The sequence below is a fragment of the Sminthopsis crassicaudata genome, chromosome 6 (genome assembly GCF_048593235.1).
Source record: "Sminthopsis crassicaudata isolate SCR6 chromosome 6, ASM4859323v1, whole genome shotgun sequence".
Lineage (NCBI taxonomy): Eukaryota > Metazoa > Chordata > Mammalia > Dasyuromorphia > Dasyuridae > Sminthopsis > Sminthopsis crassicaudata.
The window spans coordinates 155,472,682-155,485,888 of record NC_133622.1 but is presented as its reverse complement, the minus strand read 5'-3'; the positions used below and the strand labels follow the sequence as shown (position 1 = coordinate 155,485,888).

The 13,207-nt window shown below is 31.8% G+C and overlaps 1 protein-coding gene across 6 annotated transcripts in view; it reads left to right on the top strand.

Annotated features, from left to right (window-relative positions):
- WDFY3 (WD repeat and FYVE domain containing 3) overlaps positions 1-13,207 on the top strand; it is a 306,260-nt gene that overhangs the window by 76,207 nt on the left and 216,846 nt on the right. For all 6 annotated transcript variants that reach the window (XM_074273239.1, XM_074273237.1, XM_074273238.1 and 3 more), the window contains one exon: positions 2,402-2,525. In XM_074273239.1, the coding sequence (XP_074129340.1) occupies positions 2,402-2,525 (124 nt within the window). Of the gene's footprint in view, positions 1-2,401; positions 2,526-13,207 lie in introns of those variants that run through there.

The following is a 13,207-nucleotide window of genomic DNA, read 5'->3' as shown; positions in this document are numbered from 1 at the left end:
GTTGTTTTTCTATTATTCATCTTTGGGAAACAAAATTTATAAGCCATCTATTGTTTTATATAGGCAGGTGGATGCAATTAATCAAAATCTTTCATTTTTAGAAGACCCTGATACTTGACTAAAACTTACTTTCTCCACCCTCTCTCCCAATTTAGAAAGCCCCTAATCTTTCTTCCAAATAGAAATTTAATTACCTAATTTTGTATCCAGACTTTTATCCTGGTTAATTGTTTTTAGCATAATTAATTAAGCTTATTTGATTAATTTTTTTGTGCATAAGAATCTGCTTTAGTCTAAAGACCTTGAACACAGAGTGACTAGAGAGTCCACTGACCCATTCGTTTTGACTGCCTACCCAACAAATTACATGCTCAGATTGTTTCCTCAATTATTATTAATTACCCACCTCAGTATAAAATATACTCTCCTATACTGGCAAATGAACACAAACATATTCTGTAAGCATAAATACACCTTAAATTCACAAATAACTTTTTATTCTGGTTTAAGTTCTGTTAAAATCACAATGGGAACTTAATTATTTGATGCAACTATTTAAGTTATCTGATGCAAAACTATTATTTGCTTGCACAAATTTTTAAGAGCAGGCAGAACAATTTTGAAGAAAAGCCAATTCATGAATTCCAATATAAAAGTAGTAATGTGAATTTGGATGGGAAAGAGATTGTAGAAATTATTAAATGTTAGATGAAATGATAATCTTCTATAGTTAACAAATGGTCATTAATGGTGTCATGGTCCATAGATCTGGACAGATAATCCAGTGTGATCATTTTAGAAATTAGATGAAGAGTGTGGTAAAGAAGAGGATGACTCAATTCATGGACATTAAATAGGAAGCTGTTGTAACTTTATGATTAGAAACTATTTACAGTTTTCTATCTGGATATGCTAAAAGTCTCGATTTGGGTCTGCTTTTAGGTTTACTCCCTTTAAGATTTTATGCACAGCAAGATAATTATGGATATATATATATATATGTATATATATATATGTACACACACACATATATATTTGATTTAACATATATTTTAACATCTAGGGGAGGGTTGGGGGGAAGGAGAGGAAAATTTGGAGCAGAAGGTTTTTCAAGGGTCAATGTCGAAAAGTTACCCAAGCATAAAAAAATCTTATGCACATCATTTTATTTGCAGAAAGTGCAGGGCATTATATGTAGTACTTTGAAAGATTTGATAATCAGAGGCATCTTAGAAATCATCTAATTTTAGAATTATAGAAAGGAAGACCTAGAGAGACTTGTTCAAAGTAATACGGATAATGTTGGATTTCAAAATCAAATTTTCCAATTCCTTTACTTTCAAATCCAGCACTGTTCAAAAATATCAATTAACATTTTTAGGATTTTTTTTTTATTTTTAGAATTTTAAAGCTCTTTATTTGCAAATATTGTCTCATTTGATCTTTACCATACTTCAGTGATAGAAGTATTACAAATATTATTATCCCCATTTTACTAAAGAAGAAATTGAAGTTCAGTTCACACAATCATTATCCCACTGATGCCTCTCCAGCTAGTTTTAGAATAGGGTTTCTAACATGACTTCTGATAACCAGGATTCTTCATGAGAATTGGGTGAGATAACTGTAATATAAAGTATTACTTGACAAATGCTTTAAGAGAGCCAAATACAAGTGGAGGCAAAATGCTGAGAAAGAGAAATGAATCATTTAATGAGTCAATCAATATAGATGGTAAAAACAAATTGATTATCTTCAGGTATTTGTTTGGACTTAGAGAATTTACAGCACAGTGTTTTATATAATATTGAAAAAAATATTGTTTTCACTTGTTAATTTTTCTTTACTAATGTATTCTAGGTTTTATTTTACTGGAAGCTCTTTTAAATAGAAAGTAATTTCTGCTTTATCAGGAATGCATTGCTTTCCAAATTTAATTTTGTAATCTACTTTATAACATTAGGTTTACTTCATGGTACTTGACTTGTCAACTTTTTTGATTTGCTCATTCTCTGAGTTACTTAGAACCTGAAATTTCATATAAGGTGAACACTGAATACCTTCCGTTGACAATCTCTTTAATCTCTGTATCTACTTCTGGACTCACCAAGGAGATAAATCTATTCGTTCCCAGATGATATAATGTTTTATCTTCAGAGAACTCTAATAATTTTTTTGAAATCTTCATGCTTTTTTCATGAAACATTATACCTATTTTCTATAGCTTAATGGAACAAATTGAAATTCTTTTAATAGATGAAAAAATTAATTTTCATAACTCCATTTTGATCTAATTATATAGATATACTTTCTGGTTTTAATGTTGTATTTTATAAAAACCATGGGGGGAAATTTATTAGAGAGAACTGTTTCCTTTAAAATCATATTTTGTCATTTGCAGGTTTTTGGAAATGCTCCACCAAATACAATGACAGAAAAATTTTCTGATCTTCTACAGTTTACAACACAAGTTTCACGTCTAATGGTGACTGAAATTCGAAGGCGAGCATCAAATAAATCCACAGGTATCATAAGCCAAACAAATTAATTGGGTTATGTAAATGAATAAAAGTTCATTATTCTCTGTGAAAATATTGAAATAAAATAAATGAATATTTGAAAATTTTTAATTATCAATATTTTTCTAAATCCTGCCTTCCCATTATCAGATGATCGAATCAAATAGCAATGTAATTTTAGTGTTGAGTTCTTTTATATTAAGTGAACTCAGCTTTTATTATGTACCTATAGACCAAGGATTTAAAAAAAAAAACATTTCCTTTCCACTTCCCTTGCTTCATTTGTTTAGGGTCTAGTGTGTCTCTGTCTCTCTCTTTCTGTCTCTTTCTCATTACTTTTGGGATGCTTAAGTGGCACCATTAGGATTCTTGGTCATTTCTTAATAGCTTTCTCTTCTTGCAATTAGAATTTGTTTTCTTTAATTTCTTCAATCCTAATCACTGATTACATTGCTGATACACTTGTAAGCCAAATAAGCAAACATTGAGAAAAAGAGTAAACATTGGATAATTGTTATATTTTTTAAATTCCCATATTAAAAAAAACAAAACCCAAACCCAATGGAATCGTGATAATACAGAATAATTTATAGAGTTTTAAGTGTATGTTGTTACCTTTTTATTACAAGATATTGTTTCATTGAGGGTTTGGTTATTTCCTTTTAGGAAGGATGTTAGAAAATGTGTCATACTACTAATGTAAATATGGTTTATCAAGTACTCATATAAATGAATAAATAAGCATTTATTAAATACCTGATATATGCCTAGCACTGTGCTAGTCGTGGCTGAGAATAATAAGACAAAAATGGAAGGGAAATGTCCCTTTCCCCAAGGAGCTTATATCAAGTTTTTATGACTATTATTTTCATGTAGTCAGAAGGTTTTGTTTTTTTTCCCTCCCATGGTAACTCTAAATTTTTTTATCTGTGTGTCCTTAATTTGTTGGGGCAACTTTTAACCCTCTCAACAAAATGGAAATTTTTGGACTTTTGATTTTTTTTTTTTTTTAAGATAAGAGATTTTCTTTTTAGGTGAAATTGAGTGTTTTTGTTTTGTTTTGTTGTGTTTTTTACTTCTTTGAGTTTTCCTTGTGATTGAACTATTATCTAATTTTAGGTGATTTCTTAATTTTCCCAGGTTTTATTACTACTTTGTATTTTGTCTATGTAATTAATTCCTGGGTATTTATTAAATGTGTATTATATACTAGATACTATATTAGTTACTAGGGTATATATATTGCATATAAATACACACATACATGCAAGCAATTATGTTATAATGTGAATATGCTTCCCTCAAAATACTTCTCTATGTAAAACCACAGAGTTTGAGAAAAATGAAGTTAGAGACAGCTTTCAAAAACTTATTGATGTATTTTTTAAAAAAAGATAGGAACTAAACATGTTAAATGGTTAAATTTATATTTATATACTATATTATAAATACTATATTAAAGATCAGCTAAAGTTTTCTTCCCTAGGCTTCATAGACCATGACATATGGGAAGGGAGTAGTATAGACCAGCCCTTCTCTGCCCACAGCTTCCTCCTGCTCAGAAAGATAAGCAAAAAATATGATACTTCACCTTGATGAGAACCTGAAATGTGCTTGTGGAAGTGGATATTTGAGTTATTGTAAAGTGATGTAACTTCCTGAATTCTTGATCTCTCTCAAGTTAAAAATCATGCAGAAGCTTGATTGTAACTTTTTTGGAACAAATTTACATTTTTGACATGTGCATTATAGCAATTTTATATGCATGTGTATGTAGGGGTGTGTGTATCATGTGTAGACATTATGTATAGCTATATACTTATTATATGTATGTATATACAAATATATGTATATGGGCCATTAAGTTGTGTAAAAGGGATGGAAGGCCAAAGTAGTAATTAAGATAAATGTTTTCTCAATCACATTACATCAGTGTCTGGTGAAACTTGATAGGCCAGAAAAAAGGGATGTAATTTCTGCTGTCATGATCCAGGAAACCAGAAAAAATGAATCTTGGGCTTTTTTCAATTTAAAAAACAAAGAAACTAATATTTAGATGAAGCAGCTTTGTTCAGAACAGGATTGACAAGCTGGCATAAGACAAAAAGTAGTATGGTATTTGCTGACTGAGAGTGAGAGACTGAATTCTGTCAGAAAATATAGATTCTTGCTCTAGTTAAAAACATTCACTACATATATTTTTTTAAAAAATTAATTAGCATAGATTAGAAAAAAATTAATTAGTGCAGTAGTCATTGGAACACAGAACCAGGAGTTTGAGTTCTTTTATCTTCACTCCAGACAATCACTTTGCTCATATTTCATAATGTGTAGAAAGGCCATTTGTTTTATTTCTTTGTTGAGCTTTGAAAGAAAGAAAATAACTAAATCAACTTCAGAGGAATGAATAATTTTCATCTTATTCATAAACATATTTTAAATGAGGGGAGAAAAAAGTGAGATTATCAAAGACCTGAGCTGAGTATAATAACAATGTTTTTTGCTTGTTTGTTTTTTTGCTGAGGCAGTTGGGGTTAAATATGTTGCTCAGGGTCATACAGATAGAAAGTGTTAATGAGGTCAAATTTGAATTCAGATCCTCCTGACTTCAGGGCTAGTGCTCTATCCACTGCACCACCTAGCTGCCCCAACAGTGTTTTGTTTTTGTTTTGTTTTTGAGTTTATTGTGATATTTAGTTTTTTTTTTTTCTTTTTTATTATTATAGCTTTTTATTTACAAAACATATGCATGGGTAATTTTTCAACATTGACCCTTGAAAAACTTTCTGTTCCAACTTTTCCCCTTCTTTTCTCCAAGATGGCAGGTAGTCTAATACATGTTAAATATGTTAAAGTATATGTTAAATACAATATATGTATACATATTTGTTCAGTTATTTTGCTGCATAAGAAAAATTGGATTTAGAAAGAAAGTAAAAAAAACCTGAGAGGGAAGGCAAAAATGCAAGCAATCAATAACAGAAAGAGCAAAAATGCTATGTTGTGGTCCACACTCAGTTCCCATAGTCCTCTCTTTGATTGTAGCTGATTCTGTTCATTACTGAACAGTTGGATCTGATTTGAATCATCTCATTGTTGAAGAGAGCCATGTTCATCAGAACAACAGTGTGTTTTTAAGGAAGTCCTAAGACATGGTTTCAGGCTTTTTTGAGGTAAAGTAGGATTGTGTATTTATTTTGTCCTACTTGAAGAACTGGGTTATTATATTGTATTACTTTAATTTTGTAAGAAACTAAATGGCATAGTGAACTTGGTCTCTGGGTAAGTCACTTAATCCTGTATGCCTCAGTTTTTCAATCTGTATTGGAGAAGAAAATGGTAAAGCACTCCAGTGTCCTTGCAAAGAAAGCTCTAAACGGGATCATAAAGAGTCAGATATTACTGAATAGCAACTGAACAACAACTTTAGTTTTGGCAAGTAGATTGGAGGAAAAGTGGACAATTATTTATTCTGGAGTTCTCTGAATTTTTTTCAAGAATTACCCTCCATTTAAAATTTTTGAATAATCATCTTCCTCCAGGAACCATTAAAAAAAAAAAAAACCCAGGGGGCAACTAGGTAGCACAGTGGATAGAGGACTAGCCCTGAAGTTAGGAGGACCTGAGTTCAGATTTGGCCTCAGACACTTAACACTTCCTAACTGTGTGACCCTTGGACAAGTCACACAAAGAAAAGAAAAGAAAAAAACAACTCAGAAAAATAATAGAAAATTATCATATTTCCCAGAATATTACTTTTTAAAAAATATGTATATATGTATGTGTGTGTGTGTGTATACACACATTTGTGTATGCAATTAATGGGGATAGAAACAGTGGTCAGGACTGAACTTCTGCTTTAATTTGTATAGAGAGTTCCAGGTCAGAAATTAAATGGGATTTCTCTTTAATTTATAGTATTGGTGTTGATTGCTGGCATTGCAAGGTTAAATGACTCCACCAGGGTCAAAAGTCTTGCACGATCTCTAAGATCCTAAACACTCTCCACAAGTTCATTCATTATATTTCACTGGTAGTCAGTGAATAACCATTTATTTATGTGCCAGGCACTGTGCTGAGCTCTTTGGATGCAAAGACAGGCAGAAGACCATCTCTCTGTAGAAAGGAACTCACAGACAACAACTATGTACAAGTAAGCTATACACAGTATGAATTACAGATCATCTCATTAAACAATTTAATAAGTTATCATCTGGCAGTGGGAAGACACTAATAAAGGTTTCCTGTAGAAGGCAGTAGCAAGAGATGGAATATCTTGTGGGGTAAGAAGGAGACCAGTGTCACTAGGTATGTGATGAAGTGTAAGTGTAAGGAGACTGAAAACCTGTGTGGTGGGGAAGGTTAGGAAGAACTTTGAATATCAAATATTTTTTTTTTTAAATCCTGGAGATGATAGCCACTAGAATTTATTGAGTGAGTGTGTCCAGGTGACTAGAGAATGGATTGGAATGAAAGAGAATTAAATTTACAGAGTAGTAGGAAGAAGTATGGTCTTGGTTCCCTATCACTCCTTTTCCACAAATATCTTTGTCAGGGAATCCAAGAAAGAATAAGTGAGTTATTTTTCCAGTCCATTTTGGCTTAGGGAGAGAGAGGCCTGTGGAAAAGGAGGATAAGGTCTGGCCAGTAGTGGGAGATGGTGCAAAAGAGCAATTGTAATTGTGACCTAGCCATGTACCTAATGAGGAACAAGTTCAGAAGCAAACAGTGTGTGGTTCTGCTCTAGGAGCAGAGAAGAAACTTGCCTTTAGCCCAGGAAGCCCGTAGTGATAGAACTAGAGAAGGAAATCCAAACCAAAGGAGAGCCAGCATATAGTTGAGTTGCTCTGAATTTCAGATTTTTCTCAGCAGATTAATATCAGTTGAGTAAACATTAGTCTGCTGAAACTTTCAACCAGGAATAAACCAATACACTCAATCAGACTCAAAAACTTTTTGAATTTAGCCCAGGAAAGTCTTAAACAGACTTTGCACCAAATCACATCATTCTTGGAGTACTGAAAACTTTTGAGAATCCAGCTTGAGCTTTGAAAGCAGTACAAGGATGCAAGAGGATAGAAGCTCAGTCCAGACATTTTCCCAAGAAGTACACAGAACCTAGAACTAATGTCAAATCCAATGTCAAGGAGTAAGGTGGACTGGAATTCTGGGAAGAAAGCGGAATAAGGTGCAAAATTACCTGGCTCTCCCAAATTCCCCCATAAATTATTTGCTATGTAATGTCACAAAGAACACAAAGTTGTGGCAAGACAGTTGTCCACTCTGGTTGGGAGGCCATTAGGAAAGGCCTGACTGTCTGAAGTGGTGATTTGGTCTACTGAAGTCCTGATCAACAAACAAGTCATAGGGGTAGCTGTGTTGGGAGCTCCCCCCAGGGATTGTGATGGTGTGGGGTTTAGTTATGTGGAGGAGGCTCAAGATCAAGGGAAGATTTCAGCCTTCTGCTGGCTGGTTGGCCATGGGCACTGACCAGATGCAGTCCCAAACTGTGGGTGTGGATGAGCAAGGGCGAGTGGGCCTTGTTGGCTGTGGTCGCCCACAGGAGAGTGCAGTCCCTCCTCTTCCAAGGCCCAGGTGTGATCTGAAGCTTGCTGGAGGGACCTGGGGGGAATAAGAATGTTTGTGGTGACAGCATCCCTGGGTGTGTGGCTCAGGGAAAGAGAGGAGTGCCTGAAGTTACTCATAGACCAAGGTGTGAACTAAAGCCTTGAATTATAGAATTGGAAGAACCAAAAGGTCAAAGGCCCCAATATAGAGCTCCAGAAAATAACATAAAAACCCTGAAGTCTAAGATATTATCTCTCACACCTCCACATTGGAGCCTAACTCTAACATAAAGTTAATAGACAAGAAATAGACCACTAAAAAAAGAGTAAATAAAAGCATATGACCATGGATAGCTATTGCAGGGATAGAGAAGATCATAGTTAAAACTCAGAATAATTTAATGATTTTTAAAATGGCTGCTTGTAAAGCCTCAAAGAAAAATGTAAAATGATCATAAGCCCAAAATGGCTTTTTGGGAGAGCTTAGAAAAGCACTTAAAAAAATCAAATGAGAGGTTTGGGAGGAAATAGGGGGAAAAATAAGTTTAATGTAAGGAAATCAAGAAAATTATGTAAGGAAAGTTAACCAATTGAAAAAAAGAAATCTAAAACTTACTGAAGAGAATAACTCCTTAAAAGTTAGAATTGGGCAGGAGGAACCTAATGATTTCATAAGGCATCAAGAAATAGTAAAACAAAGTCACATGATGAAAAAAATAAGAGAACTTGAAATATTTCATTAGGAAAATAACTGACCTGGAAAACAGATTGAAAAGAGATAAGAAAGTTATGATTTAAAAAAAAAGGATCTAGACACTATATTTCAAGAAATTAAGAAAAATTTTCTTGAAAAGAATTTTAGAATTAGGGTAAAATAAACATGGAAAAAAATTCACTGATCATCACCTTTAGAAAGAGATCCCAAGATGATTATAGCTAAGTTTCAAAGCTCCTAAATGAAGGAGAAAATAATGTAAACAACTATCAATCTCCTTTTATTTAAAAAAAAAAAAAAATGTACTGTGGATACCTAAACCAAGAAGAGCAATAGCAGAAAAAGAAATTCCAGATCAATTTATGATAATCTGTCATAAAGATTGCACATTGCAACCAAGTGGGATTTATATCAGGAATGCATTAATTTAAGGAAAAATATTAACAATTGATTATATCGGTAAAATTAGTAAAACATCAGATTATATCAATAAATGCAAAAAAAGTTTTTGACAAAATACCGTACTTATTCCTGTTAAAAACATGTGAAAAGAGGTGTAAATGATTTTATCCTTAAAATGATAAGAAACATTTACTTAAAACCATGAGCTGTCATTATTGTAAGATGAGGATGCCCTTATCACCAATGCTATTCAATATTGCATCTGAAATGTTGGCAGTGATAATGAGGGAAAAAAAGAAGCTTATTTTCTTTCTCTCTTTGCAGACAATATGATGACATACTTTGAAAATCCTAGAGATTCAACTAAAAAGCTGGTTGAAACAATGAATAATTTTAGCAAATTAATAGGATATAAAATAAATCCACATAAATTGTCAGCATTTCTATATTTCAGTAAGACCTATCTTGTACTTAAGTATTCCTGCCAAGACAAAGCCAACAACTGAATGAACATAATTATAAAACACTTATTTTTTTTTTTTTGGCAAATAAAGTCAAATTTAAATAATTGAAGAAATATTACTTTTTCACGAGTGGAAAGAGCCAGTATAAGCAGCAAATTTTAAACTAATTTCTATTCTAAACTAATCTAGCCAATTCTATCTCAATTAAATTACCACAAATTATTTTATTGAGCTAGGAAAATAGTAAAGAAAAGAATAGTAAATTTCACTTGGAAAAACAAAAGGCCAAGAATTCAAAGGAATTAATGACAAGAGAATGTAAAGGAAGGGATCAGATCTGGAGGTATCAGATCTTAAAACTGTATTATGAGATGATGATGATATCAAAACTTTCTACTGTTTTCGAAGAAAATGAAAGATGGATAAGTAAAACACATTAGATATACAATACACAGTAGCAAATGATTATAGTAACCTTGGTTTTACAAATGTAAAGATTATACATTGGGGATAAGAATTTTTTGTTTGGTTAAAAAAAATTTGTTAGAAAAGTGTAAAGCAGTCTTGCAGGAACTCGGAATAGATCAATATTTTACACTATTTGTCAAGATAAAATCAAAATGGATACATGACTTAGATGTAATGGGAGATATAAGAATTAAAAGAACACAAATGTATTATTAGATTTATGGGCAGAAGAATTTATGAATAAACAAGATAGCACTGTAAGATAAAATGGATAATTCTGATTACCTTAAATTAAAAGGTTTTTGCACAAATAAAACTAATGTAGCCAAGTTTAGAAGGAAAGCAAAAAATTGGGAAAACAATTTTTTATAGACTTTCTCAAGTAAAGGTCTCATATGTTAAATATATAGTCAGTTCTGTCAGATTTATAAAACTGTGAATCATTCCCCCACTTGATAATTAAAGGATATGAGTAGGCAATGGAGAAACCAAAGCTATATGATTGAAAGTTACATGAAAAAGCAAATTATTATTGATTAGAGAAATGCAAATCAAAATAACTGAAATCTCATACCTATCAGATTGGCTAAAATGATAGGGAAAAACTAAAAATGTTGGAAGGAAAATGAAAAAATTGGGACACTAATATAACTATTGATAGAATTGGGAACCAGTCCAACCATTTTGGAGAGCAATCTGGAATTTATGTTCAAAGACTTTTAAAACTGTGTGTGTAAATTGAAGAACTACTAAGGTTAGAGTGTTTGAGGGAATATCTATCTTATCAAAGTTGCCTAGTACTGAATTGAGGAGAGAAAAACTATTAGCAAGCCATAAGCAGTAAATAAGTTATTATTCTCATTATTTTTAAGGGATGACCTATTTCTATCATAAAGTACAATTTGTTGCAAACTTTTTTTTTTTAAAGCAATGATCAACTAGCAATGGGGATTAAAAATGAATTGTTTCATAGTTATACATAAAGTTATAGAAAAGGACTTTATTAGTTCATGTGAACAAAGAAAAGGTCTAATAAGTAGTACTTGGCTTTAAAGTGTTGGCCAACATACCAGATTGACTACCAAAAAATTGATGGAAGGGAAATTGTAGCTATGACAAATGCTTTCCTGAAGTCTAGGTAATATTGCATTCACTTTTATATCTAGAAAATTGACAGTTGTAGCATAGTAATAACTTCAAATAATAAGGATATCTCCTCATGATCACATTAGACTGTCTAAATTTTTTTGTACTGTATTTCTTTTTATTTTCTCTTTCCCTTTGGTTTAAATTATAACATAGGTATTATTATATAGGTACTAGAATGATGGTTTCATTGGAGAGATAATAGGTGAACAAATTGGTATGAACAGAGTTGATCTCTAGATAAACTTTTGTATCTCTTCCTGTAACTTTTCAGAACAAACAGGTTATATCGATGTAGTTAGCTAAATTGTTTCCTGTATTCCTAGATTTTAGCAGCTTTATTATTTAACTAAAAGATACAATTTAGTAATTTTTTAGACTCTTGAGTGTTAATGTTATTAAGAGCTGATGAAATATATTCATCTGCTTGATTCTAGAATGATATATTTTTTTAGTCACCCTTAAATTGGTGGTTTTTTTATTTTTATATACTGCTCAGTCTTCCTGATTATAGAAATCTGTTTACATAGATTGTAACATTACTTAGTAGAGACCCAATTGTGTTTCTTTTCTTTGAATGTAATATCTGAAATGTGTAAATAATGCTCTGGTAACTATTGTAAGTAAAAGTCAATATATTATATATAAGTTCTCTTTAATTTTTCTTTTAAAGTAAAGCATAAAATATATTGTAATGTGAAATTCCCTAATTTGTGCCCTTAATCTAGCTTTGATTAATACCTAAATACTACTTCAAATTATGTAGTGACTCATACCTAGATATAAAGCTATATTTTTGTGCCATATAATTTGTTAATTTATAGTTCAGACTTTCATGAAATTTAGAAGTAGAAAGGACCTTCAAGATAATTTGGATCATCCCCCTGCTAGTTGAAGCACAGTGATTCTGGGCAGCATCTTGTCTGCTTGATAGCATGTGCAGATAGACAGCTCTATACTAAAGGTGCTGCAACTCCCAGAATGATATCATCTTTATTCTTATTGATTCTGGTAGGTGTTTGGGGTCACCTCACTATCTAGTGGATAGATTCCTTCTGTAGTACTACTGAATACTCCATACAATAATAGAGTAAACCAGCCATAGTACTTCTGCAGTATTCCACACAATAGCAGCATCTTGTGGCAGAAGTAGTGAATTTTCATTTAGACAACATAGACTTTTTTTTTTAAACAGAAGAACCACACACTCAGAAGTGCTCCAAGGATATCAAAGTTATAACACCCTCAGGTAATATAATTTTGAAGTTGTGGTTTTGTGTAATGAAATTCAAGGCAGCATGTCATTGGAGACTAGCCTGAAGCATGAGAGGTATAATACTGGCTTTGGTACTAACTTGCTATGTGTTTGATTTCTTAAGACATCAAGTTTATTTGTAAAATAAGCATAATAATAGTGGATGAACTTATAATATAATCCTAAAGTAAAATTCTGAAAACGGAAAATAAAGTGTGTTATAAAATAAAGATTTTAGTAGATGTTTATTATTAAAGATTTTTTAATCCTTTTTTGGAAGAGATGTCATTTTAAAAAAAGTGACCTAATTGTTTTCAAAACAAACTAGTAAGTTTCACTGAAAACATTAAATATATTTAATCATACTTCTATATGGATATTTTAAATATAATTTATTGCATCCTGCAAATTAAGGCTTGAAGTCAGTAGTATGGTTGGTTATACTCAAGATAACTTTGCTATAGCATCATATCTTTAGATTTCTTCTGTCCTTAAGTTGAATATGTCATTTAAAATTTTCTAAAATATTACAATTAAAATGAAAGATACTATTTGAAATTTTATGTTAATGTTTATTTATTTGGGCAGATAGGTGGTGCAGAAGACAGTATTGGGCCTAGAATCAGGAAGACTCATTTTCCTGAGTTCAATCTGGCCTCAGACATATTACT